Below are 25884 nucleotides of genomic sequence, written 5' to 3' on the forward strand. Positions count from 1 at the left end.
CACCTTCGGGGTTGGAAACACCTCCCGATATTTACATTGCTGAGCAAATTCACCACACTGAGGACCTCTCTTCCAAGTGCGATTTTCCAAATTCCCACAGGGTCTTTATCAGAGCAGAAACCAAGCCCGAGGCCATTGGCTCAAATTTCCCCTCCTCGCATGTGGGGGCGGTGGCAGTGGCGGCAGTACCGCTTGGCTCCACTCCCTGCATCCCAGCTGGGACGTGGTTTAGCCACAAAGATTAGCACACGAGGCTTTGGGAGGATTTGTTCATTTATCTTTCTGGGTTTTGTTCTGAATACAAAAGCAATACAAGCTCCTGCTTGTAGTTAAGAAAAATTAAATTCTACAGAATTGTATGTGTGATCCTCCCTTCTCCAGGGCAATTTACAACCACAGTAGCTGTCTAAGGAGGGTGGATGCGACTAACCAGAAAGTCTTTTCATGGACAGACCCTGGAGATGGGCTTAGGGTGCAAGTTGGGGGTCAGAAGATAAGCGGTGACTGGGTGTGGCTGGCAAAGGGAGAGGAGAGGCGCTGGAGGCAAGGAAGAGGGGGGAGCAGAGTGCCCAGGACTGCATGTGGCAAGGCCAGCAATGAAGCCCCATGGTGGCAGGTGGCAGGGCTGGGAAGAAGGTCTAAATAAGCAGTTTTCTGTAAACTGCTGTGAAATGTGCTTGTAGATGAACTTTTCTGGTGATGTTTTAAAGAGAGTCGTCTTGCGTGGATGGGTTTTCTGTTTTTGCAGAAAGGGAGGGAGGTGCTGAGGGACACAGGCATGAGGGCAGCTGCAAGGTCAGAAGAGCAGGAGCCCCCAGGGCAGCCCTAAACTCCCCTGGGCCCAGGGTTGGGTTCCTGTGGGTACCAGAGGCCCCAGCTGACGGGAGGTGATATGTAGAGAGTAGAGGGTAAAAGTGCTCGGAATCCCATGCCTCAGACATCGCTGTCATTGAGGGTACAGTTCTTTCAGTTTTGCTTGGCATCTACCAGATCTGTATGTTACTGTTCATGAAGTGAGGCCATGCTTGATACACTGTTTTGCAACTTGCCTTTTGTCTTGCAACAACAAAACCAGCACATTCTTTCTGAGTCAAGAATCATAGGTCAATTTCACTGTTTAATAGCTACCAAGTGTAGGTGTACCTGACTTTATCCTATCTCCTATCAATGGATGCTAAGGTGATTTTCATTTTTCTCACTACTATAAACTATCCTGCAGTGACTGTATGTCACCGAACACTTGTCTGAGTTTTTCTGTAGGATACACTCCTAAAAGCAGATTTGTGGGATCCCAAGATACATGTGTTTAGAAAGTTAAGTGTTTAGCATGGATAGACAACATGGTCCTAACTGTTTAGCACAGGGAACTATATCCAAGCTCCTAGGATAGACCAGGATGGAAAGGAATGTAAGAAGTTCCCTTGTGGCTCAGTGGGTTAAGGATCTGGCATTGTCACTGCAGTGGCCTGGGTTGCTGCTGTAGTTCAGGTTCAATCCAGGGCCCTGGAACTTCCATTTGCCTTGGGCACAGCCAAAAAAAAAGAAGAAGATTGTATATATGTGTATAACTAAGCCACTTTGCTGTACAATAGAAATTAGCACAACATTGTAAATCAACTATATCTTAATAAAAAATAAATACAAAAGTTAAATGATTATTTATTTCTTCTCCAAACCTTCCTAAACAATGCTCAAGTTGCTGAATATACCAAATGCTCAGGGCTACTTGCTATTAACTACGCTGAGGTCAAGTAACAGGGTCAGGGACCTACCTTCTCGTCCTCATTGTCTTTGCAGTCAGATGTACCGGGTGGGCATCCTGCATTCACTCATGTATTCGGTTACCCAGACTTGCTGAGTAGCCATTGTGTGCGCTCTTGCTGGGCACTCACACACCTCTCTGCCAGGAATGGCCTTAATTTACAGAACTAAGCGGTCTCGCTGCAGCTCATTCATTGAAGGAAATTGCCACGAACTTATAACACTCTGCAAAGCTAAACAGCGATGTAGCCACAAGTGACCCAGGAACATGTGTGACACACGGGCCCCGCCCCAACAAGATGTTCCAAAGTCCTGGAGGGAAAAACTACATTTATATAGGCAGACCTCTCTCACACGTGAAATCAGCTATAGAAACCATGACACCTAGGTTTGGGTTCCTTCTATAACATTAGGAGCCCTGCAGATCTTTCTTTTAAAAACGAAGATGGAGTTCCCGTCGTGGCGCAGCGGTTAACGAATCCGACTAGGAACCATGAGGTTGCGGGTTCGGTCCCTGCCCTTGCTCAGTGGGTTAACGATCCGGCATTGCCGTGAGCTGTGGTGTAGGTTGCAGACGCGGCTCGGATCCCGCGTTGCTGTGGCTCTGGCGTAGGCTGGTGGCTACGGCTCCGATTAGACCCCTAGCCTGGGAAACTCCATATGCCGCGGGAGCGGCCCAAGAAATAGCAAAAAAAAAAGACAAAAAAATAAAAAATAAAAAAAATAAATAAATAAAAACGAAGATTTGTGAGAGCAGCCCACCCTGACCACTTGGGCTGTGTTCTGCCCAAGTGCAGCTCTCTGCAAAAGGCAGGAGTGGTTACGAATTCTTTGGGGAGGGTTATATTCCTGTATAATTTGGCTCCAATTTACCACACCGACTAGATTCAAATCCCCAAGGCAGTTAAAATGACGTAAGAAAAATATAAATAAAGTAGAGTCTTGAGGGAGCTGATTTGAATCTCTGTTTCTAAATCTTTTATGTCACCAAGTGTTAAAATACTCTATTAGCCAGGCATACTTCTTCATGCAACTTCGTGGGGGAGGGGGAACAGCTGCATCTTAATAGGAAATGTTTCACTAAGCACGACAGAGCCTGGGTTTAAAAGTTTCAAAGCCCCAAAAACGTTTTTAATGAAAACTGCTATAAATCTGATGAAAACAAGAGATCAAAAAGTTCTCCCCATGGAGCGTGAGATATAAACTAACTCATCAAAGAACAATGTTTGCACATGGATGTGGCCACATCTGGATCAGGGGCCTTCAGAAAACATCTCGAAAGAGTAAATGTATTTTTAAAGCGGGTTAAAAACCCTGGAGTCCATGGGATTTATGAAGACAATGAGTGGGGCACTGAAACTCTCCTTTTCTGCAGTTGGAGGGAGATGCGCACAAGGCGAGTGAGAACACTGCCATAACCATTTGAATCTCTTTTTGTTTTTATGTGGGTAAATAATATTCAATATCACTTGATAACATTTATTGCAGACTAACTTTTTTTTACTGGGCACTTTTTACTCAACAGCAAGAATTTTTTTTTTTTTTTTTTTTTTTTTTTTTTGTCTACACTCATGGCACCTGGCGTTTCCCGGCCAGAGATTGAACCCTCACCACAGCAGTGACCCAAGAACAGCAGTGACAACACTGGATCCTTACCCTGCTGTGCCACCAGGGAACTCCAGCAAAATTTTGATAGGTAGTTAAGCTTTATTATTTTTTTTGCCAATGATTGGACCACAGGGTCTGCTTTCAATGATTATACTTCCTTACTTCTACAGGAGGCAGAAAAACCCCACTCACTCTGTGCCACCCTCCTTCTTCAGCACTTCATGTGGCAGATGGGTGACGGTCACAAAGACTAAACACCCAGAATTCCCTTATCAACAAAGCAGGATAGCAGAAGACACATTTACATGAACCCAGGGTTTAAAATCAAGAATCCTGGGGGGAGGGATAAATTAGGAGCTTGGGATTAACAGATACACAGTACTATGCATCAAATAGGCCACAAGGACCTACTATATAGCACAGGGAACTCTATGATAACCTATAGAGGAAAATAATCTGAAAAAGAATGGATATGTGTATGTGTATAACGGAGTCCCTTTGCTGTACACCTGAAACTAGCATCAACCATAATCCAGGATAAAGTAAAATTATATTAAAAATGAAAATCCAAAAAATTTTAAAAGATTGAAAAAAAATAAATAATCCTGAATGCCATCAGTTTGATGGTTTTCAGCCATTTACATGAAGTATCTTTAGCAGATGAATCAAGAAAATAAAAAACTGATTTTAGAAAGGGTGCTGTAAACAAGATGCATGGGATCAGAGGAATATTCATCTAAAGGCCTTTTATAATCACACATCCAGAGATGGGGATAGGGTGAAGGAGAGAATAATACTGGATGGTGTTTTTCAGACATTTAATATGTGCCATGTATTGTACTAAGCAGATACTCAATTTTTTTTTTTTTTAAGGGTCGCACCGGTGGCATATGGAAGTTCCCAGGCTAGGGGTCGAATGGGAGCTGTAGCTGTCAGCCTACACCACAGCTCATAGCAACTGTACCAGATCCACTGAGCGAGGCCAGGGATCAAATCTGCATCTTCATGGATGCTAGTCAGGTTAACCACTGAGCCATGACAGGAACTCTGCAGATACTCAATTTAAAAATTAAAAAAAAAAATTTTTGGTCTTTTCTCTTTTTTTTTAGGGCCGCACCCACGGTATATGGAGGTTCCCAGGCTAGGGGTCTCATCGGAGCTGTAGCCACCAGCCTACACCACAGCCACAGCAACGCCAGATCCAAGCCATGTCTACGACCTACACCAGAGCTCACGGCAACGCCGGATCCTTAACCCACTGAGGGAGGCCAGGGATTGAACCCTCAACCACATGATTCCTAGTCAGATTTGTTTCCGCTGCGCCATGACAGGAACTCCAAAAAAAATTTTTTTTTTTTTAGGGCCGCGCCACGGCATATAGAAGTTCCCAGACTAGGGGTCAAATCAGAGCTGCAGGATCCTTAACCCACTGAGCAGGCCAGGGATCGAACCCACATCTTCATGGATACTATTGGGGTTCATTTCTGCTGAACCACGACAGGAACTCCAGATACTCATTTAATTTTCACCATCATTCCAGGAGGGGGCACTAGTATTATTTTCATTTTATAGATGAGGAAACTGAGACTTGGAGAGATTCAGAAACCTGACCAAGCCTCAACAGCTGGCAGGTAGTTACAGTCAGGAGCCAAGCCCAGGGCCACCTGACCCAGGAGCCTATGCTGCCAGCTGCTACCTGGTGCTGCCTCCTCGTAGGATGGCTTGGATCTGCAGCCATTGGAGAGGCTCCTGAATGCATACAGGAGATGTGAGATATGTGGCCCTTGATGGCATTTTGGTGGCTTTCATATGGATGTGATCCTCAGGTACCACAGGGTCAATGAGTCTGTGTGGCATCATGGAGGAGCATCTTCCCCTGGCTGGATTACCAGGTAAGGGGCAAAATGGAAAATGCAGATTCTCAGGCCCTATGCTTGGAAATTCTGATTAACTAGATCTGGGATTGGGTCCAGGAACCGGAATCTGATTTTTTTTCTTTGCTTTTTTGTTTTTGGCCATACCCATGGCATGTGGAAGTTCCCAGGGCCAGGGATCATACACTGCAGTGACAACGTTGGCTCCTTAACCCACTGAGCCACAAGGGAGATCCCAGGAATCTGATTTTTTTTTTTTTGTCTTTTCTAGGGCCGCTCCCACGGCATATGGAGGTTCCCAGGCTAGGCATCGTTGAATCAGAGCTGTAGCCACCGGCCTAAGCCAGAGCCACAGCAATGCAGGATCCGAGCCGAGTCTGCAACCTACACCACAGCTCACAGCAACGCCAGATCCTTAACCCAATGAGCAAGGCCAGGGATCGAACCCGCAACCTCATGGTTCCTAGTCAGATTCATTAATCACTGCGCCACAACGGGAACTCCAAGAATCTGATTTTTTCAGCAAATGCTCTAGGTAATTCTGATGTAGCTTGCCAGTTTGGGAAACAATGTTCTAAGGAACACACTTTAGAAATACACCTCTGAGGAACACTTTTACATGGGTTGCACAAACTCTCTCAATAGTTGCTTCCATTTCTTACCATGTACTTTTACAAAACGCACATTGGCCGCAAGATCTTTTGGGGAGTTAAATGTATCCCTGGTAGGCTTTTTTGTTTGCTTGTTTTTTGGCCACCTTGTGGCATATGGAGTTCCAAACTTGCATCCTGGCGCTGCAGAGATGCTGCCAAGCCCATTGTGCCATAGCAGGAACTCCTCCCTGGTGTTTTAAGGTTCCCACTCAAGACTCAGCATGGGTTGATGGGCTCTGAGACCTCATTTCTTCATATGCTATGTGGAAAATAAAATTCACCTTCCAGTCATACTCAGAGCACCAAAACAAGGTGATTCTGGGTCGTCCACTCTCCAGTGACTGATTTCAGAGAAAGGACTGAGACCACAGCTCATATCACTAGAATGTGCTCAGATACATGATGTAAACATCAAATTTTTTCTTGCTTTTTGGCTGCACCTGTGACATGCAGAAGTTCCATGGGCCAGGGACTGAACCCAAGCCATAGCAGGGACAATGCCAAGTCTTTATCGGCTAGGCTGCCAGGGAACTCCTGAATATCAAGTCTTAACTGGGTTTCAAGGAGTAATGTATGTTTGATGGTGAGCTGTAAAATATGACATTTTTGGAAAGCTATTTTGCAACAGGGCCCTAAAGTTCATATTCTCTGACCCAGTATTTCTATTTCTAGGACTCTACCCCCAGGAAAATAATCAGAGAAGTACACAAAAACCATATGGAGAGATGCTCATCACAGCCATGTCCCTGACAGACGAGATAACAACCTACATGTCCGACAACTAGAGATGGTTCAATTAAACATACGGCCTTTAGAAAGCATGTTGTCTACATCAAACTAAAAAGCTTCTGCACAGCAAGAGAAACAATCAACAAAATGAAAAAGCAACCTAGGGCATGGGGGAAAATTTGCAAACCACATATCTGAAACACGGTTAATATCCAAAATATATAAGGAACTCACAATCAGTAGCAAAAAAAAAAAACCAAATAACCCCTTTAGAATGGGCAAAAAAGACCTGAATAGACATTTTTCTCAAGAAGGTCTTCAAATGACTGACAAGTACATGAAAAGATGCTCAACGTCATTAACCATCAGGGGAATGCAAATCAAAACCACAGTGAGCTATCGCCTCAACACCTGCCAGAATAGCTTTTATTCAACAAATAAGAGAAAACAACTACTCACAAGGAGTCCAAGAAAAGGGAATTCTTGGAGTTCCCATTATGGCTCAGCAGTAATGAACCCGACTGTGCCATGGGTGTGGCCCTAAAAAGCAAAAAAAGCAAAAAAGAAAAGAGAATTCCTGTGCCTTGTTTTTTGTTTGTTTGTTTTTTAATATATAGAACTCACTTTTTTTTTTTTTTTGGCTTTTTAGGGCTGCACTTGCGGCATTTGGAGGTTCCCAGGCTAGAGGTCCAACCAGAGCCACAGGTCCCGGCCTATGCCACAGCCACAGCAACGTCAGGTCTGAGCTGAGTCTGTGACCTACACCACAGCTCATGACAACGCAGATCTCTAACTCACTGAGCCAACCCAGGGATTGAACCCACGACCTCATGGTCAGCTTTGTTTCTGCTGCACCAAGATGGGAAATCCCTCTTGTGCCTTGTTGGTGGGAATTGATAAAGAAAATGTAAGTTGTGTCTAATGGAATAATGGAATAATATCGGAATAGTTTTCAGCCATAAAGAAGGAAATTCTGCCATTTCTGACAAGGATGAAACCTGAGGGCATTATGCTAAGTGAGACAAGTCAGAAAAAGGCAAATATTGTGTGATCTCACTTGTATGTAGAATCTAAAAAAATCAAACTCAGAAAACAGGTTGCCAGAGGCAGGGCACGGGGAGTGGGAGAAGAGGGTGAAAAGTGGTCAAAGGGTACAAACTCCTAGTTATAAGATAAACAAGTCCTGGGGACTCTAGTTAACAACATAGTACTGTATTTCTGAAGGTTCCTAAGATAGTAGATTATTAAAGTTCTCACTATATACACAAAATTGTAACATCTGTGATGTGACAGATATGTTAACTAACCCTACCGTGGAAATCATTTTGCGATATATACATATAAAATCACTATATTGAATACTTAAATGTATATAATATTACTGTACACAACAAAGCTGGGGGGAAAAAAGCCTATTATCAAGGAATTTTCACCAAATGCTCACAAAACAAGTTACTGAGAATGTTGCTACGTGCACATACATGTACATACACACACTGTAAAATGTTGAGATATATACTGATATATACCTACATACACCATAAAACAATAACTCTTTGCTTAAAAATACATATCTTTATGCATATATGAAACAATAGAAGGAAGTCCACCAAAATGTTAATAATGAATAACTCTGAGTAATTACTATTGTCTTCTTTACAGGTCTATTTTTTAAATCAAAGTTATAAAACTAAGATAGAACCTTTATAAATCAAGTTTTCAGAGACTTGTTAATGAAACGGGAAATGCGCATGATATAGTATCAAGTGAAAACATAGGATAAAAATATATACTCAATATGGTACCCATTATTTAAAGATTAAATATATGTGTGTGTGTGTATATATATATGTACACACACACACACACACACACACACACATATAAATCCAGAAAGATTGTTGAGTCTGCATAGTGGGATTATGAGTAATTATTTCCTTCATTCCACTTCTGTATCTTTTCTAAACTTTCTACAATGAGGATGTGGTAGCATTTCAGGTCAGAAAGAAAACCCAATCAGCTTCATTTTAAGCCACACTTTCCGAGAGGACCATTTCCTCTGGTTCCTATTTGGAGCCCCTTAAGAGTTGGGGATGTTCTATGGGGCACTGAGGATTGCGTGGCTGCGGCCCCTGAGCCCCACAGCCCAGGATGGGCACCACCACACAAAGACAGCCTTTTCACACAATCCACGTAAATAGGAGTGACTCAGGGAAATAATCCTAACAGCAAGTGTTTACTGAGCTCTTCCTACCTGCCCTGTTCTGTGCCAAGCAATTTGTGGGCATCACTTTTTTTTTTTCTTTTTAGGGCCACACCTGCAGCATATGGAAATTTCTGGGCTAGGGGTTAAGTTGGAGCTGCAGCCACAGCAATGCCGGATCCAAGCCGCGTCTGCGACCTACACCACAGCTCATGGGAACACCGGATCCTTAACCCCCTGAGCGAGGCCAGGGATTGAACCAGCAACCTCATGGATCCTAGTCGAGTTTGTTAACCCCTGAGCCACGACAGGAATTCCCAGGCATCTCCTTTTTGAAACAAATGAGGTTGGTCCTTGCCCAGGGAGGGGCTGTCTAATTCAGAACCCATGCTCTCACCAACATTAAACTCTGATAATGAATTTGTCTTTTAGGAATATCCTGACAATAAGTCTGATTCTAAGGCATGCATCTGCTAGGCCCAGAAGCCTCCTTTCTGATGCATTTGTGTAAGAATAATGTTAAATTTTTACTTCAACTTATAATGATTGCTCCCAGAGGTCATTTTTTTTTTTTTAATAAATAACACATCCCACTGCTGTTCTTGTTTTTGTTCTCCCTACCTTCTCTTCCGATGGGTAAAAGCCAATTGCTCTCATGACAAAAGGAAGCTCGGACAGGCAAATGTGTTCCGACACCTTTCTGGTCTCCATTGTATCGATACCTTGACTACGGAGCTGAGAATAGTAGAAATAGTCTTCCAGCTCCTACGTGGAAAGAAAGCGGAAGGACAGCACACGTTTTGGCTTAACTCTGAAGCAGCCATTAAGACCTCAAGGACATTTTCTAGAAAGTCCATTTTGAGCTCAGTGGGGAAAAGAGCTTTGAAGAAAAGTAAGAAGGTTAACTTCGGGGCACATTTGTTTCACAAATTTAACTAGACGTTTACTAGACGTTACCGGGAAGTGTTTACTCGGAGGACAATTACCCTGTAGAATTTTCCTTCCCTGCCACCAGCCACCAGACCATAGAACGGGGTCAGGTCTTCACCCCCAAGAGAAACTGCAGCCTCCAGGGCACTGGGAAGATAACAGAAACACCACGATTAGGAAGCGCTCAGGCGGGAGTTGGGGGCTGCGGGCCTCTGAAGGGTCTGACAGCCTGGATGCAATTAGGGTCTTGGTAAACTTGTTAGGCATATTCCCTCCAAAATGAAGCAGAAAATGGAAATTTCAATTTCACATGTGGCACCTGGCAGTACAGGGCGCCCACCTTAATGGTGGTGACATTCTCCCGCAGGGGCAGGGCAGGCGCTTAGCAGTTGGTCTGCAATCTTTCAGGAAAGCCTCTCTCGAGAGGGAATGGGCTCCTGTGTGCTGAACCCACAGCACCCCTCCACACACGCACACACCTCCACCTCCCCCTAAAGAGCGGCTCTGCCATAACTCTAGATCCACGTGTGACCGGAGCCAGAACGGGATTCAGCACAGGTGGACGGCCAGCACTAATTGCCTCCATCAAAACTCAGGAGGCCGCAAGGGATCCATGCCAGTCAGATAAAAATAACCCTCTGCTCTCTAACACAGGGTCAGATCTTCCAAAAATAGGCCCTTTCAATAGTAAGAAAACCTACTTTTTGTACAACACTGACTTTGCCTCATACCAAATGCTAATGGTACGAAATCATTTTAATAATCCACTAACTGGATTTCTGCTAATGAGACGATTAGCCTCTTTGTACGGTTACTAAGACCCTCTGTGTAGACGTCGGCGGAGAAGTGGTTACACACTCAGAATCTGGAATCAGAGACATGCGTGCGAGTCCCTGGCTCTGCCACTTGCAGGTGGTGTGATGGCGGGCAAGTGACCTAACCATTCTGGGCCTTAGTTTCCTCATATGTAAAGTGGGAATAATTACAGGGTCTGCCTCTAAGGGTTGTGGTGAAAATTAAATAAGTGAATGTACATAAAGGATCTGACATGAAGCCCTTTATTTTTCTCCTGTGATGAATCTTTGCTGAGGTATGGGGTTGAATCAGAAAGACCCAGATGTGAATCCTGACCCCACCACCTTATTGCATTGCTGAGGCGGGTCACTGAACCCCTTGGAGCTAGTTTCCAGATCTGTACAAGGGGAAACCAACAGTCTCCCCCGCCCCCGTCACAGGATGGCTGCACAGACAGCACTAGGCTCAGGCCCTGGCCCAGGGTTACCGTTCCTGTCGAACTGGGTACTGACGTGCACCCACACCTCTCCTGCAAGAGGCAGCCTCAGTCCTCTTGCCAGGGCCCTGCACGAGCCCCACCCAGGCAGGCTGCCTGAGGTCCGAGGGGCTGGTTACTTTCTGGGCCTGGCATCCAGGGGGCCTGAGACCCGTCTCCAGCAGGGGGAGCCTTCACCTGGTTTTGTTGCTGACATCAGCCACCGAGGCAGGTGCCTGGCTGAGGAGGAGCCCTCTCTGTAGCCTCTGGGCCAGGCCCAGGCCCAATCCAGACAGGCCCTGTGGGCAGTGAGGCCACTGTTGGCCATGGGGTTCTGGAGTAGGACAAGGTAATGGCCAGAAATGACAAGGAGGAGCTTGTCACCAGCAGGAACGCCCCCAAGGGACAGGCTGGCAGAGCTCTGGGATTCTTGGGGAACCGCCCTCTGTGGTCAGGACTGCACTACGTTCCCTACTTCCTGGCCACTGTCAGCTGACCTGAGAGAGCCAGGAGGACAGGACAGGACGGGGCAGGGGGAAGCCTCCCTCTCTGTGGTGTGAAATCTGGGGACCGTCAGGGCCTATGTTCCTGCTAGTGTGTAAATCCAGCTCTGCAGAAGATGCAGGCGACAGCAGAGGTGAGCAAAGAGTGAAGGCAGAGCCTGGGCTCCCAGGGACCCACTCATAACTCCCCCTTTCTACCTAAATTGGGTTCTAACACTTGCCACAAAAAGGAGGTCACTGGAGGAGTTCCCATTGTAGCTCAGTGGTAACTGACCCAACTAGTATCCATGAGGACACAAGTTCAGTCCCTGGCCTTGCTCAGTGGGTTAAGGATCTGGCCTTGCCATGAGCTACAGTGTAGGTCACAGACATGGCTCGGATCTGGTGTTGCTGTGGTTGTGGTGTAGGCTGGCAGCCGCAGCTCCAGTTCAGCCCTTAGCTTGGGAACTTTCACAGGCCAAAGGTGAGGCCCTAAAAAGACCAAAAAAAAAAAAAAAAAGTCTCTGGGGCATAAGAGAGAAGTATATTTATTGAAAACCTACTATGTGTCCATCTAGTATGTGTACTGAATATATTCAGTACTTTGAGGAATTTTGGAAGCAGAGCTGCAACCAGCACATAGCAAGTGCTCAGTAACTGCTTCCTGAGGAAGAGGAGAGGGAGGGGGAGGAGGAGGAAGGAGAGGAGAAGGAGGCGGAGGAGAGAGGAGAAACAGCAATGACAGAAATCACTATCCTCAAAATAGCTCCAAACACAGTGAAGATATCCCCGTTTAACAGATGGAGAAGAAGTTCCCGTTGTGGCTCAGCGGAAATGAAACCCGACTAGTATCCATGAGGATGTGGGTTCGATCCCTGGCCTTGCTCAGTGGGTTAAGGATCCAGTGTTGCCATGAGCTGTGGTGTAGGTTGCAGATGAGGCTCAGATCTGGCGTTGCTGTGGCTGTGGTGTAGGCCAGGGGCTACAGCTCCAATTCGACCCCTAGCCTGGGAACCTCCATATGCCTCGGGTGTGGCTCTAAAGAAAAAAAAAAAGATGGAGAAACTGAGGCTCAGGGAAGGAAAGGGACCCACCTCAGGTCAGACAGCACGTCGTAGGAGGGGTGGGATTTGAATCCAGGTCTTCCTGCAAGGCACCAGGAGCACAGGTGGGTTTGAGGTGGAGCATAAAAGTGGGGGTTTTAAAACAAATGCCAGGCAAGGAGAGAAAAAGGGTGGCCTGCCAGCCAAGATGGGGGGAAGGGAGCGTACGTGCAGGGGGACTCTGGGGGAAAGGCGAAGGGAGGGGGTCTCCCGGGGAAGCTGGAGATGCTGCGATGATAGTCCGGAGGCCCAAGAGTGCGCTGATTAAGACGATGTGAACGCGAGAGGATTTATCCTCTTTATCTCACCCTGCAACCTGACATCCGTAGATCTGGTAGGGGATTTTGTTTGTTTACTTGTTTAGGGTTTTTACATTTCTTCCCATTAGAGAAGCACTGAACATATTAAAACACCAGAAGCAGCAATGAAGTGCTAATTAGTTTATAATGATTCTTTGTCCCCACAACAGATTAAATTGAAATTCTCAGGCGCCTGGACTCTGGCCAGGCACAGGAAAGCTATTGCAAAGTGGCTCCTTTTTCTTTTTTCTTTCTTTCTTTTTTTTTTTTTAATCTCTACCATTACAGATCCCAAAATGATTGAGAAGAGGACAAAAATTTAAAAAGGAAGATTCTGTTCTCCCACCAGGGTGTTGCCTGACCCCATCAGTCTAGGTGACAGGCTAGTGTTAAGTAGCTCATTCCGTGGACACAATCAGTGGTTCTCATCAAGGGGAGAGCTCACCTCCAGCTTCTAAATTCCCGAGATCTGCCCTCTTGGGTGAAGGCACAGGTGAAGGTCACAGTTGCAACTACAATCTCAAACCACCATGGTTCCAAAGCGGATTTACCTGGCTGTCCCTGCTCCTGCTCAGGTTAAGGGGAGAAGCTGCGATGTCCGCCATAAAAGAAAGATGTGCGCTTGGCAGAGAGTAGAGCCATGAATCAAGTTTGCTCTTAGGAAGGAAAGTGCCTCTGCTCCTTAGGAAGGAAGGAGCTGTTCTGCCCCAGCTCCTCGAGGGGGCTGTCTGAGAGGGAGGGGCTTGGAGATGGTCAGGGTAAGGAACTGGATCCGCCCCGTGGCTGAGTACTAAATCTGGAGATATGAGTGGATCACCATAGTGGTCCCCTCCTTTTTAATCTTTTTTCAGGGCCACCCCCACAGCATATGTAAGTTCCCAGGCTAGGGGTCAAATTGGAGCCGTTGATGCCGGCTTACACCACAGCCACAGCCACAGCAATGCCAGATCCAAGCCGAGTTTGCAACCTATACCAGAGCTCATGGCAACACTGGATCCTTAACCCACTGAGTGAAACCAGGGACTGAACCTGCATCCTCATGGATATGGGTCTTAACCCACTGAGCCGTAACAGGAACTCCCAGGAAATTGTTAATTTACTGAGTCCTGTCCTGTGTGCTTTACATATATTAACCTACCTGATCCTATAAAAGTCCCTACTACTACCCCATATATCCCCATTTCACGGCCAAGGACTCTAAAGATCAGAGATGCTAAGAAACCTGTCCTAGGACCCAGAGCCAGCAGGGAGTAGGCTTTAGATTCGAACCCATGTCTCTTTGACCTCAAAGCTTGTGTCTCTCTGATGCTCAACTGTGGAGTCTCCAGCCTCCCCTGGGCAGAGATTCTCAGCTGGGGCGGTGGGGGTAGGTCTGAGAAGAGCAGACTGAAAATACACTCTTCAAATAATACCATTTCTGTAATACATACTTTGGGAATTGGGGCTAGATCTTTCTAGCTGGTGCGGGTTTGCAGGTGACAGAATGAGAAGTGTTTCAGGGGCATGGGTGCCCGTGCTGGCATCACACTGCTTCACCTGCAAATACTGCCAGCCCCTGAGATGGAAGGGTGACCTCTGTCTGCACACGACATGCACAGGTGTCTCCAGGAGCACCTGAGTCTGGGCTGTCTCTGTAACCGCAGGCACAGGGCTGGGCATGTCATGGGAATTAACATCTGTCTGCTGTTGCTGAGTTAAAGAAGGGGGGTCTACACTGGATGTCTTCCTTTTGGGGTCAAGCCACTCACCACGTCACCTACCTTAAGTTGATTTCCCACTGCACCACCGACCGGTCCAGCCCCCCTGCTGTGAAGGCATAGCGGCCATCGTAGGAGAGGGTCAGCCCAGCCACGCCACTCGGGTGGCATATAAGAGCAGATGTCTTGTGTGGATTGCCATCAACTGGTAAGATCTGAAGTCCAACCTAGGAAGGAAGATGGAACTCGATATTCAGTCTCAGATAATTGGGCCCCAGGCTGGGCTTGGCATGGTCACCTGTCACCTCCAGATCTGCTTATGGGAAGGACCTGTTTCTGGAACCAGCCTTCTCAGTGTGGGAGCCAAATTTCACGTGGCTAGGGGTCCACACACACTGACCCCTACAGGCTGGTCCCCTGGGAGAGGGACACTAGGAACACAGAAAGGAAGCTTTCCTCTGATTTTTATTTTAAAAACAGCTACACTTGCAGCATATGGGAAATCCCAGGTGTGTGGGTCAAATAGGAGCTGCAGCTGCTGGCCTATGCCACAGCCACAGCAACCCTGAATCCAAGCCACATTTGCAACCTACATGGCAGCTTGCAGCAATACAGGATCCTTAATCCACCAAGTGAGGACAAGGATCAAACCCACAACTTCATGGATACACACTGGGTTCTTAACCCACTGAGCCACAGTGGGAACTCCTCCTCCGATCTTCATGGTCAGATGACCAGGCTTTTCCAGGATAATTTTACGCTTTTCTTTTTTTTCTTTTTTCTTTTTTTTTTTTTTTTTTTTTGGTCTTTTCTAGGGCCGCACCCGCAGCATATGGAAGTTCCCAGGCTAGGGGTCTAATCAGAGCTGCAGCTGCTGGCCTATACCACAGCCACAGTAACACCAGATCCAAGCTGCATGTACAGCCTACACCACAATTCATGGCAATGCTGGATCCTTAACCCACTGAGCAAGGCCAGGGATTGGCCCACAACCCCATGGTTCCTAGTCGGATTCGTTAACCACTGTGCCACAATAGGAACTCCACGCTTTTCAATATAGACTACTCACTAAGTGTGCAACTAAATGTAACTAACTTTAATGTCTTTATTTTCTATTTTTTTTTTTAATTTATGGCCACACCTATGGCATATGAAAGTTCCGAGGCTAGGGGTCAAATTGGAGCAGTAGCTGCCGGCCTACACCACAGCCACTTGGGATCTGAGCCACATCTTTGACCTACACCACACCACATGGCAACGCCAGATCCTTAACCCACTGAATAAGGCCAGGGATCAAACCCACTTCCTCGTGGATCCTAGTCAGGTTTGTTACTGCTGAGCCATGATGGGAACTCCTTGTATGTCTGAATAAGGTCTTTCCTTGTAAAGAAATCAGAAAGGAAAAATCCTTTGGTGAACCATGGGTCTTTGGGGAGTACAGAAAATAAGGTAGCTCTGATTGGAAATACCTCCTGAGAGTCATTCTTACGCATTTATGGCCATTTTCATTACCACCAAGGACCAGGGTGGGAGTGGCAGGCTTGGCTGTGAAAGCAAGCACTAATGAGTCTTGTAACACCCAGGACTGGCCACTGCTCCAAACACAGAGCCATCTCACAGAGGTTGAGAGCAGAGGGCTGGTACCTTGTCCCTGTTAATAAACACCAGGTAGCATTTCTGCAGCTCTGTAGCGGTTTTCACCGGGAGGATCTGTATCTGCTCGATGGGAGAGCCGTACACTGGTCCAAGAAGTGTCTTTCTAAAAGAGAAAAGAGAAACATTTTTTAAATTCCACAAACCTGAATGCAGGTTTTAAGAGTTACCCCCTTTCATGATGCCCTATATTTTTTAATTTTTTTAATTAAAAATGTTTTATTTATTTATTTTTTTCTTTTTAGGGCCCCCTGAGGCATACAGAAGTTCCCGGACTAGGGGTCGATTTGGAGCTGTCACTGCCGGCCTACAACACAGTCACAGCCACATGGGATCTGAGTCACATCTGCAACCTACACCACAGCTCACAGCAACACCGGATCCTTAATCCACTGAGTGAGGCCAGGGATCAAACCCACATCCTCATGGACACTCTGTTGGGTTCTTAACCTGCTGAGCCACAATGGGAATTTCTGCCCTCTATGTTTTAAATTCTGAATTTCCTGTCTTGCCACTCAGCAAGCCCATCACAGGAATCTCTCTCAGCTGCTAACAATGGCCATAAATAAGGAGCAACAGCTCCAAACAGCAAAGGCTCTGGGGAAACTGCTTGTGAGGAACACTTCTTGAGGCCACAGCTCTGACTCCTCATGCCTCACAAACATGCCCGTGAACAAGGGATGGGAAGACTGTTAGAAAGAGCCAGGCACGGGCAGGAAAACACCCCGATCCCATAGCACCAGGTCATGAGGACAGGACACCGTCCGGTGTCCAGCCATCCGACACTGGGTCTGAGAGCAACACACGGGTTCCCCCTGAAAAACCATCTGTGACTCCAACAGTAATAAATCATGTCCCCATGACTGTCAGACCTCTGAATTCAGACTCTTACACTAATTAAGAATCGGATCTGGGGGGAAGCTGCCACTCGTGACCTCCATCCTGGAGCTGGATTTTCCAAGAAGCTGGCAGAACATGAGTTTCAGGAGCACACCCAACACACACACACACAGGCACCTTCTGAAGGAGGAGCCCTAGCTGTTTTTATTCTTCATTACATATCTTTAAAAGAGAGAGAGAGAGAGAGGAGCTGAATGCACTTCACACCCCACAAAACCTGGGTCTGCCCTGGTGAGGCTGGGAGTTACTTCATCTTACGACATTTCAAGGATGTGTTTTCTCCCTGTGGCCCCTGCACCCAGCCCCTCGTGTCTTTCTTGAGCACCTCTCTGTGCCAGGCGCTATGTGAGAGGCTCGGGACTCAGAAAGAAATGACTGAGACTTGGTTGCTGCCACTGAGCTCACGGCCCTGCAGGGAAGAGAGAGGCAGAAGCACGGTGAGGGGAGGGCCTGCGCAGAGAAGGGGGAAGAGCGCTCAAAAGACACCAGAGCTGAGCCTGGAAAGACAGAGAAAACTATGGAGGTGATGGAACACAGGCAGTGGGAGCAGGAGGTCAAAGGTATGGGATGTGGGGCCTACTGCTTGAAAACTGCAAGAACGGGAAGGGAGTTGGGGTGGAGGGGGCTGACACCAAGGAAGGGAGCAGGGGCAGCTCTGAAGGCAGATGTGGCTGCGACCGCCGGGCTGCAGGATGCAGAAGCATGTCAGACTGGATGAGCCATGTTCAAGGTTTACATGCACGGAGAATTGGGTGAGATGTTTAAAAACACTAAAATGACCAGATGGTAGACAGTGCATCAGCTAGTTATAAGTCACCCACATCTAATCACTCAAACAGAAGTGTTTAAGGCCCTTCCGCAAAATCACTAAGTGAGCAGAGGCAGGGAAGAGGATGGTTAAGAGCACAGACTGGTTTGAATCCCATCTCTGACCCTAAAAAATTAGGAGCAAGTTGTAGAGATACTGGAACCTTCATCTATTGCTGGCGAGAATGGAAAGTGGTACCCTGGAAAACTGTCTAGTGGTTCCACAAATGGTTAAATATATAGCTACCATGTGATCCAGCAATTCCACTCCTAGGTCTGTATCCAAGAGAGACTTATGTCTACATAGAAATCTATGCACAAATGTTCATTATTAGCCCAAAAGTAGAGACAACCCAAATGATAACTGATGGATGCATAAACAAAAATGTCGTCTATCTGCAGGGCGGAATATTATCTAGCCATTAAAAGGAATGAAGTATTAACGCAGACTACAAGGTTGAACCTTGAAAACATGATGCTTAAGAAACCAGGCACCAAAAGTCACATATTATATGATTCCATTTTTAGGAAATGTCCGTAAGAGACAAATCCATAGAGACAGAAAGTAGACTGCTCATTGCCAGGGGTGAGACAGTGGGAGGTCAGGGGAGAAAGGAAGGGAACAGGGAGTGACTGCTAATGGGTATGGGGTTTCTTTGGGGGCGATGAAAATGTTCTTGAATTAAACAGTGGTGATGGTTGCACAACTCTGGATACAGTTAAAAAAAAAAAAAGAACACTGAAATGGTAAATTTTATGGTATGTGAATTATATCTTAATTTAAATTATAAATTTTTTTAAAAAGTCAAACTATTCAACAGGAGGTCAAAGGTGTTTCAAGTTTCTTACTGGAAAAATAGAGATAATGAGAGTTCCCATCATGGCGCAGCAGAAACAAATCCAATTAGGAGCCATGAGGTTGCGTGTTCGATCCCTGGGCTCGCCCAGTGGGTTAAGGAGCCAGCGTTGCCGTGAGCTGTGGTTTAGGTCGCAGAGATGGCGCAGATCTGATGTTGCTATGGCTGTGTTGTAGGCCTGCAGCTGTAGCTCCAATTAGACCCCTAGCCTGGGAACCTCCATATGCCATGGGTACGGCACTAAAAAGACAAAAAGACAAAAAAAAAAAAAAAAAGACAAAAAAAAAAAAGAAAGAAAGAAGGAAAGAAAGAAAGAAAGAAAGATAGAGATAACGACAGTATTTACCCCATTATACTGTGGTGAGCATCAAGCAAGTTAATATACATAAAGCACTCAGAACAGTTCCTGGCATGGAGTGAGAGCTATGTAACTGTAACGTCAAAATTCCTAACAATTTCATCAGGTTATTATCTTTTTCTTCTGACTGAAAACATTTTACATATTCATTGTGAACATCTTCAAATATTTAGACATAAAGTAGACAGTCTACCCATAACTGTACATTGCAGCACTGCACCATTTATCCCAAGATAATCACAGGTAAGAGCTTGGTGTGTGTGACGCGAGAATTTCTTTTCTGTATGTATTCTAGCCCACAGAATTCTAGACGAAAATATCTAAGTTACACAGATATGATTTTATATGAAAATATATTTGTGCTTATTTGGAAAATTTGCTTTATCTCATATTATGCCTTGGGGATATTTCCATGTTATGAGGCAAGGAGCTATCTTCTCTTTCTATTTTTCTTCTTTTCCAAAAGCAACATCATGTTTCAGAGTACAGACAAGCCATCATTTAACTAATCCCCTATTAATGGACATTTGGATTGTTTCCATTTTAAAAAATATTTTCAAACAAGGCATCCTTTTACTTCTGTCTTGGCATCCTGTGCTAGTACTTCTGTGGGCTGCATTCCTAGAAGTCAGAAGATGGGCTATAATTTAATAATGGCAACAAATTTCTCTCCCCAAAGGTTGTCCCAACTCAAACCCTCCCGCCCCCCCCCCCCCGCCATCCCCGCCCGCCAGTGCACCATGAGAGAGCTGGCTCCCTCACACCCTTGCCAACACCCGGAGCTATCGATCATTTTTATCTTTGCTAATCTGATTTGTGAAAAATGATGTCTTGTTTTCATTTGCATCTTTGATGTACTGGTGAGCATCTGCTCAGAGGTTTATGGGCCTTTTTCTCTGAACTGCCTCTTCACAATCTTTCAAATATTTTTTAAATGCAGTTTTAAATTCTTTTGGATTTATTATCAAAAGACAATTCCTTCCCAATTAAGTTGTGGTTATGGGGCTTTATTATTCCTACAATTTAAAAGAGGCTTTACTTGGGAATGATGCAAACATTTTAGAACTAGATAGAGATGATAGTGGCACAAAATTGTGAAAAGACTTTTTTGTTTGTTTATTTTGTTTTGTTTTGTTTTGTTTTTTAGGACCATGCCTACGGCATATGGAAATTCCCAGACTAGCAGTCGAATCCAAGCTATAGCCGCTGGCCTACACCACAGCCGCAGCAACACAGGATCCAAGCCTTGCCTTCAACCTATACCACAGCTCATGGCAACGTTGGATCTTTAACCCACTGAGCAAGGCCAGGGATCAAACCCACATCCTCAAGGATATTAGTTAGATTCGTTTCTTCTGTGCCACAATGGTAACTCCTGAACCGTTCATTTAAAAATGGTTAGTTTTATGTTATGTGAATCTCACCTCAATAAACTACTCTTTTTTTTTTTTTTTGGCCACACTCACAGCATGCAGAAGTTCCCCGGCCAGGGATCAAACCCACACCACAGATGCATCAATGCTAGATCCTTGGAGTTCCCGTCATGTCTCAGTGGTTAACGAATCCGACTAGGAACCATGAGGTTGTGGGTTCGATCCCTGGCCTCGCTCAGTGGGTTAAGGATCCGGCGTTGCCCTGAGCTGTGGTGTAGGTTGCAGACGCGGCTCGGATCCCGTGTTGCTGTGGCTCTGGTGTAGGCCGGCGGCTACAGCTCCGATTAGACCCCTAGCCTGGGAATCTCCATATGCCGCAGAAGCAGCCCCAGAAATGGCAAAAATACAAAAAAAAAAAAAAAAAAAAAGATGCATCAATGCCAGATCCTTAACCTGCTGCACCACAAGGGAATCTCCTCAATAAACTACTTTTTAAGAAAGATGCCTAATACTAATTTCCAATTCATCTTCAATGGCAGAAAATCCTAACTTCATGGCTCTAAATGAAAACATTAATTTGAAAAGATATGTTCACCCCTAAATTCATTCACTGCAGCATTACCTATAATAGCTAAGATATGGAAATGACCTACATGCCCAACAACAGATGAATGGATAAAGAAGATATGGTGTGTGTGTGTGTATATATATATATATATAGAAAATACACACACAAACACAACAGAACACATTCCAGCCATAAAAAAGAATGGAATCTTGGAGTTCCCTGGTAGCTCAGGGGGTTAAGGACCCAGCATTGTCACACAGTAGCTTGGGTCGCTGCTGTGGTATGGGTTCAACCCACGGCCTGGGAACTTCCACAGGCCAGGAGTGTGGCAAAAAAAAAGAAAAAGAATGAAATCTTGTTATTTGTGACAACACGGGCGGTCCTAGAGGATTTTACGCTAAGTGAAATAAATCAAAGAAGGACAAATATTATATGATTTCACGTATAGGTGGAATCTAAAAACAAAACAAATGAACAAATATAACAAAATAAAAAAACAGAGTTATAGATACATAGAACAAATAAATAGATGGCTGTCGGATGGGAGGAGAATGGGGGAGGAAAGGACGAGGTGAGGGAAATTAATAGGTACAAACTTCCAGTCACAGGTATGAAATGTACAGTGTGGGAAACATACTCTATAAATACGTAATATATTTGTATGGAGACCTGTCTTAGTGACATTTTGAAATACAGAGAAATTATGTATAAATGTATAGAATCACTATGTTGCGTAGCAAGAACTAACATAGTGTTGTAGATCAGTTATACTTCAAAAACAAAGTTAAACACATAGAAAAAGAGACCAGATTTGTGGTTACCAGCAGGGTGGTCGGAGGAGGGGAACTGGATGAAGGCCAAGAAAAGGTAAAAACTTCCAGTGGTGGGATAAAGTACTAGGAATGTAATGTACAACATGATAAACACAATGAACACTGCTCGTGTTATAGGTGAAAGTTGTTAAGAGAGTAAATCCTAAGGGTTCTCATCACAAGGAAAAAAAAATTTCTTTCTGTTTCTTAAATTTTGTTTCTAGGGAGTTCCTGTTGTGACTCAGCGGAAACAAATCTGACTAGCACCCATGAGGACGCAGGTTCCATCCCTGGCCTCGATCAGTGGGTTAGGGATCCAGCATTGCCATGAGCTGTGGTGTAGGTCGCTGACGAGGCTCAGATCCTGTGCTGCTGTGGCTGTGCTGTAGGCCAGTGGCTGCGGTGTAGGCCAGTGGCTGCAGCTCCAATTCGATCCCTAGCTTGGGGACTTCCATATGCCTTAGATTTGGACCTAAAAAAAAAAAAAACTGCGTCTACATGAGATGCTGGATGTTCACACAACTGTGATAATCATTTCATGATGTCAGTCAGTCTCATCATGCCGTACACCTTAAGCCTATACAGTGCTCTAGGTCAACTATATCTCAATAAAATCAGAAGAAAAAAATAATAGCAACAATAAAAGAAATGTATGGGAGATCCCGTTGCAGTTCAGCGGCAACAAACCTATCTAATATCCATAAGGATGCGTTCAATCCCTGACCCTGTTCAGTGGCTTAAGGATCTGGTGTTGCCGTGAGCTGTGGTGTAGGTCGCAGACATGGCTCGGATCTGATGTTGCTGTGGCTGTGGCATAGGCTGGCAGCTGCAGCTCCAATTCAACCCCTAGCCTAGGAACCTCCTTATGTCTTGGGTGTGGTCCTAAAAAGATGAAAAAAAAAAAAAAGATGGAAACTTAAAAAGAAAGAAAGATGCTTTATGCTAATTTTGAATTGATCTTCAATGGCAGAAGTTTCCAGCTGCTCAGCTCTGGGTCCCTCCTATGAACTGTCAGCAAGAACTCGGAGCCTGGGCTATTCCACCCCCAGGCACCTGCTCAGCCCACTCAGAGGTTCTCAGGACTGCGCATATCTATGGGATGTTCTTTGTTCAAAAAGCTCATGTCCATTAAATATGATGGACAAAGATTCTGAAATCTTCCCAAAACTCCCTTTTTTTTTTTTTTTTTTTTGGCTGGCCTGCAGCATGTGAAAATTCCCAGGGCCAGGGATAGAACCTGAGCCACACAGTGACAATGCTGAATCCTTACCATGAGGTCACCAGGGAACTCCCTAAAACTCCTTTTTACACGTATCTTTCAAATGTCTCCTTCCTAGTGTTTTAATAGTTTTTTAAACAGGGCACTGGATTTCTCTCCTGTCCCTGACACATGACATGGCATTTCTCAGTAATTTTTCCCTTGTGCCCTTCTAAAAAGAACTGTTGGGGGGGAGAAAAAAAAGATCCTGGGTGTTCCTGGCCTTTTGAGGACCTCCTTTTCTGAGAGGTATTTCCACAGAAAAGGTCTTCCCCGAGCACGGGGCCAGAAGCTGCTGGCCTTTTCTACCTTCCTCCTCTTCCATGGGGTCACTAGAGCACTAAACCTCCAGTCTCTCCTGCCTCTGCTCTTTCTGGCCAGACCCACAAGGCAGCCAAAGCACAGGCACAAAGAGGCTGCCCTCGAGGTTCCCAGGCTAGGGGTCTAATCAGAACTGTAGCTGCTGGCCTACATCAGAGCCACAGCAACACCAGATCCAAGCCTCATCTGCAACCTACACCACAGCTCATGGAAATACCAGATCCTTAACCTACAGAGCGAGGCCAGGGATCGAACCCGGAAGCTCATGGCTCCTAGTCGGATTCGTTTCTGCGGCAGCATGACAGGAACTCCGACTTTGAGCAAGTTTTATCGCCTCTCCAAATGTCGGTGGCACAGTCCTTTGGAGGGCTGCTGAAGATAGATGCACGGCCCTGACGCACAGACGTACACCTTAATCAGTACTGACCCACAGGCCTGGCAGCACAAGGGGCCAACCACAGGTCCATACCTATTTCAAGAGGAGGAACTGCTGCTCTAAGATGCTAAGCTCATGGCTGCACGTGACCTCAAATGCAGATCTCGAGCCCAGCCTCCAACATGAATGCCAATTTCGTGATGGCAGAAATACTGTTTAATTTTCATCCTGGCCATCAGCACCTAGAACAGGACCTGGCACAGCTAGGGGCTCAGTAAATACTGAGTGAACAAAGGAATGCCATCAGTTGTACTTAAAACTTCTTTAAGGAATTCCTGTTGTGGCGCAGCAGAAATGAATCCAACTAGGAACCATGAGGCTGCCGGTTCAACCCCTGGCCTCGTTCTGTGAGTTAAGGATCTGGCGTTGCTGTGAGCTGTGTGGTAGGTCACAGATGTGGCTCAGATCTGGTGTGGCTGTGGCCGTGCTAAGCTGGCAGCTGTAGCCCTGATTAGACTCCTAGCCTGGGAAGCTCCATGTGCCTCAGGTGTGGCCCTTTAAAAAAAAAAAAAAAAAAAAAAGGCAAAAAACCCCCACAAAAGTTCTTTAAGAACCAAGAATAAGAAACATCAGGAGTTCCCGTCGTGGCGCAGTGGTTAACGAATCCGACTAGGAACCATGAGGTTGCGGGTTCGGTCCCTGCCCTTGCTCAGTGGGTTAATGATCCGGCGTTGCCGTGAGCTGTGGTGTAGGTTGCAGACGCGGCTCGGATCCCGCGTTGCTGTGGCTCTGGCATAGGCCGGTGGCTACAGCTCCGATTCAACCCCTAGCCTGGGAATCTCCATATGCCGCGGGAGCGGCCCAAGAAATAACAACAACAACAAAAAGACAAAAAAAAAAAAAAAAAAAAAAAAAAGAGAAACATCAGACAACTGGTAGAATTCATGTGAAACTATCTGCTTTTATCCATGAGGGTAGGAAATTTGATAGCACATCAGCAACTTTTCCAGGCCCCGGGGTCTTCGTTGAGGCTGGGGCTCTGAGCTCTGGGTACCTTACCCTGGGACAGGGCTGGTCTCAGAAGCAAGGGCTCTGGGTCTGAATCCTGCCCCTGGCACTTTCTAGCCATCTCACCTCAGATGAGAGCCAGTTACCTTATCTGTGGGTAGATTTCCTCCTCTGCAAAGTAAGAAGGAAAGAAATGGCAGCTACACTGCTCAAAGGTATTAAAGGTGGGACTTGAAATTAGCCGGGGACTGAGAAATTGATTTCCGAGTAGTTAGTGAGCAGCTCCTGTGCTTACCTGCACATTTTTGTGGTAGAATTAAAGAGTTTCACTTTGTATCCACTGTTGCAAATAAGCAGGAAGAGCTCCTTGATGAGTGGCGGGTACCAGACCATACAGGTGGGGTAGCTGCCCTGGTCAGTTCGGTGAATGTCCAGGACCTCCAGGTGGTCTTTGTAGCTCTTGAGAAGATTATACTCAATCTGCAGAGAAGCCCAGATGGACACATGTGAGGAGAAAGAAAGAAGCCAACAGTCCTATTCTGGTGGAAGACAGGACCAGGCCTTCTAAGAGGAGACTTGCTTAAACTTCTACACCTAGTAAGCTTCCACTATGGAGTATTCATTATGAGCAAGATGATGGTCTAAGTTCTCTAAAAACGTCATGCCATTTAATACTCAGGATGCCCCTGCAAAGCAGCTCTGTTGCAGATGAGAAAACAGATGTTCAGAGAGGTTCAGTGCTGTGCCCAAGGTCACACAGCTAAGAAGTGGGAGGATGAGAATTCAAATCTAGGTCCAACTAACTCCAAAGCCTGAACTCTTACAGTTACATAGCACTCCTTTACTTATCATTATCTTGGGAACTTTTTGAGGGTGGGAACTAATCCATATCTTAATCTCAGCACTTGATAGTCACAAATGCTGAATTTCACCCACAGGTAGATCTTGTTTGACCAGGACAGGATGGATGGAAGGAAGAATGGA

General features: G+C 45.7%; 1 protein-coding gene across 7 annotated transcripts in view; it reads right to left on the reverse strand.

Annotated features, from left to right (window-relative positions):
- Positions 1 to 25884, reverse strand: part of CFAP251 (cilia and flagella associated protein 251) — an 81893-nt gene that overhangs the window by 16086 nt on the left and 39923 nt on the right. For all 7 annotated transcript variants that reach the window (XM_013982831.3, XM_084996137.1, XM_084996138.1 and 4 more), the window contains 5 exons: positions 25196 to 25380; positions 16254 to 16368; positions 14673 to 14836; positions 9815 to 9905; positions 9450 to 9593 (listed from right to left, as the gene is read on the reverse strand). In XM_013982831.3, the coding sequence (XP_013838285.3) occupies positions 9450 to 9593; positions 9815 to 9905; positions 14673 to 14836; positions 16254 to 16368; positions 25196 to 25380 (699 nt within the window). The remainder of the gene's footprint in view (positions 1 to 9449; positions 9594 to 9814; positions 9906 to 14672; positions 14837 to 16253; positions 16369 to 25195; positions 25381 to 25884) is intronic.

This window comes from Sus scrofa, chromosome 14 (assembly GCF_054392235.1).
Source record: "Sus scrofa isolate SSC_HxYL_T2T_F1_AM1 chromosome 14, Sscrofa_HxYL_maternal_Yorkshire_Landrace_v2.0, whole genome shotgun sequence".
In the NCBI taxonomy this organism is placed as follows: domain Eukaryota; kingdom Metazoa; phylum Chordata; class Mammalia; order Artiodactyla; family Suidae; genus Sus; species Sus scrofa.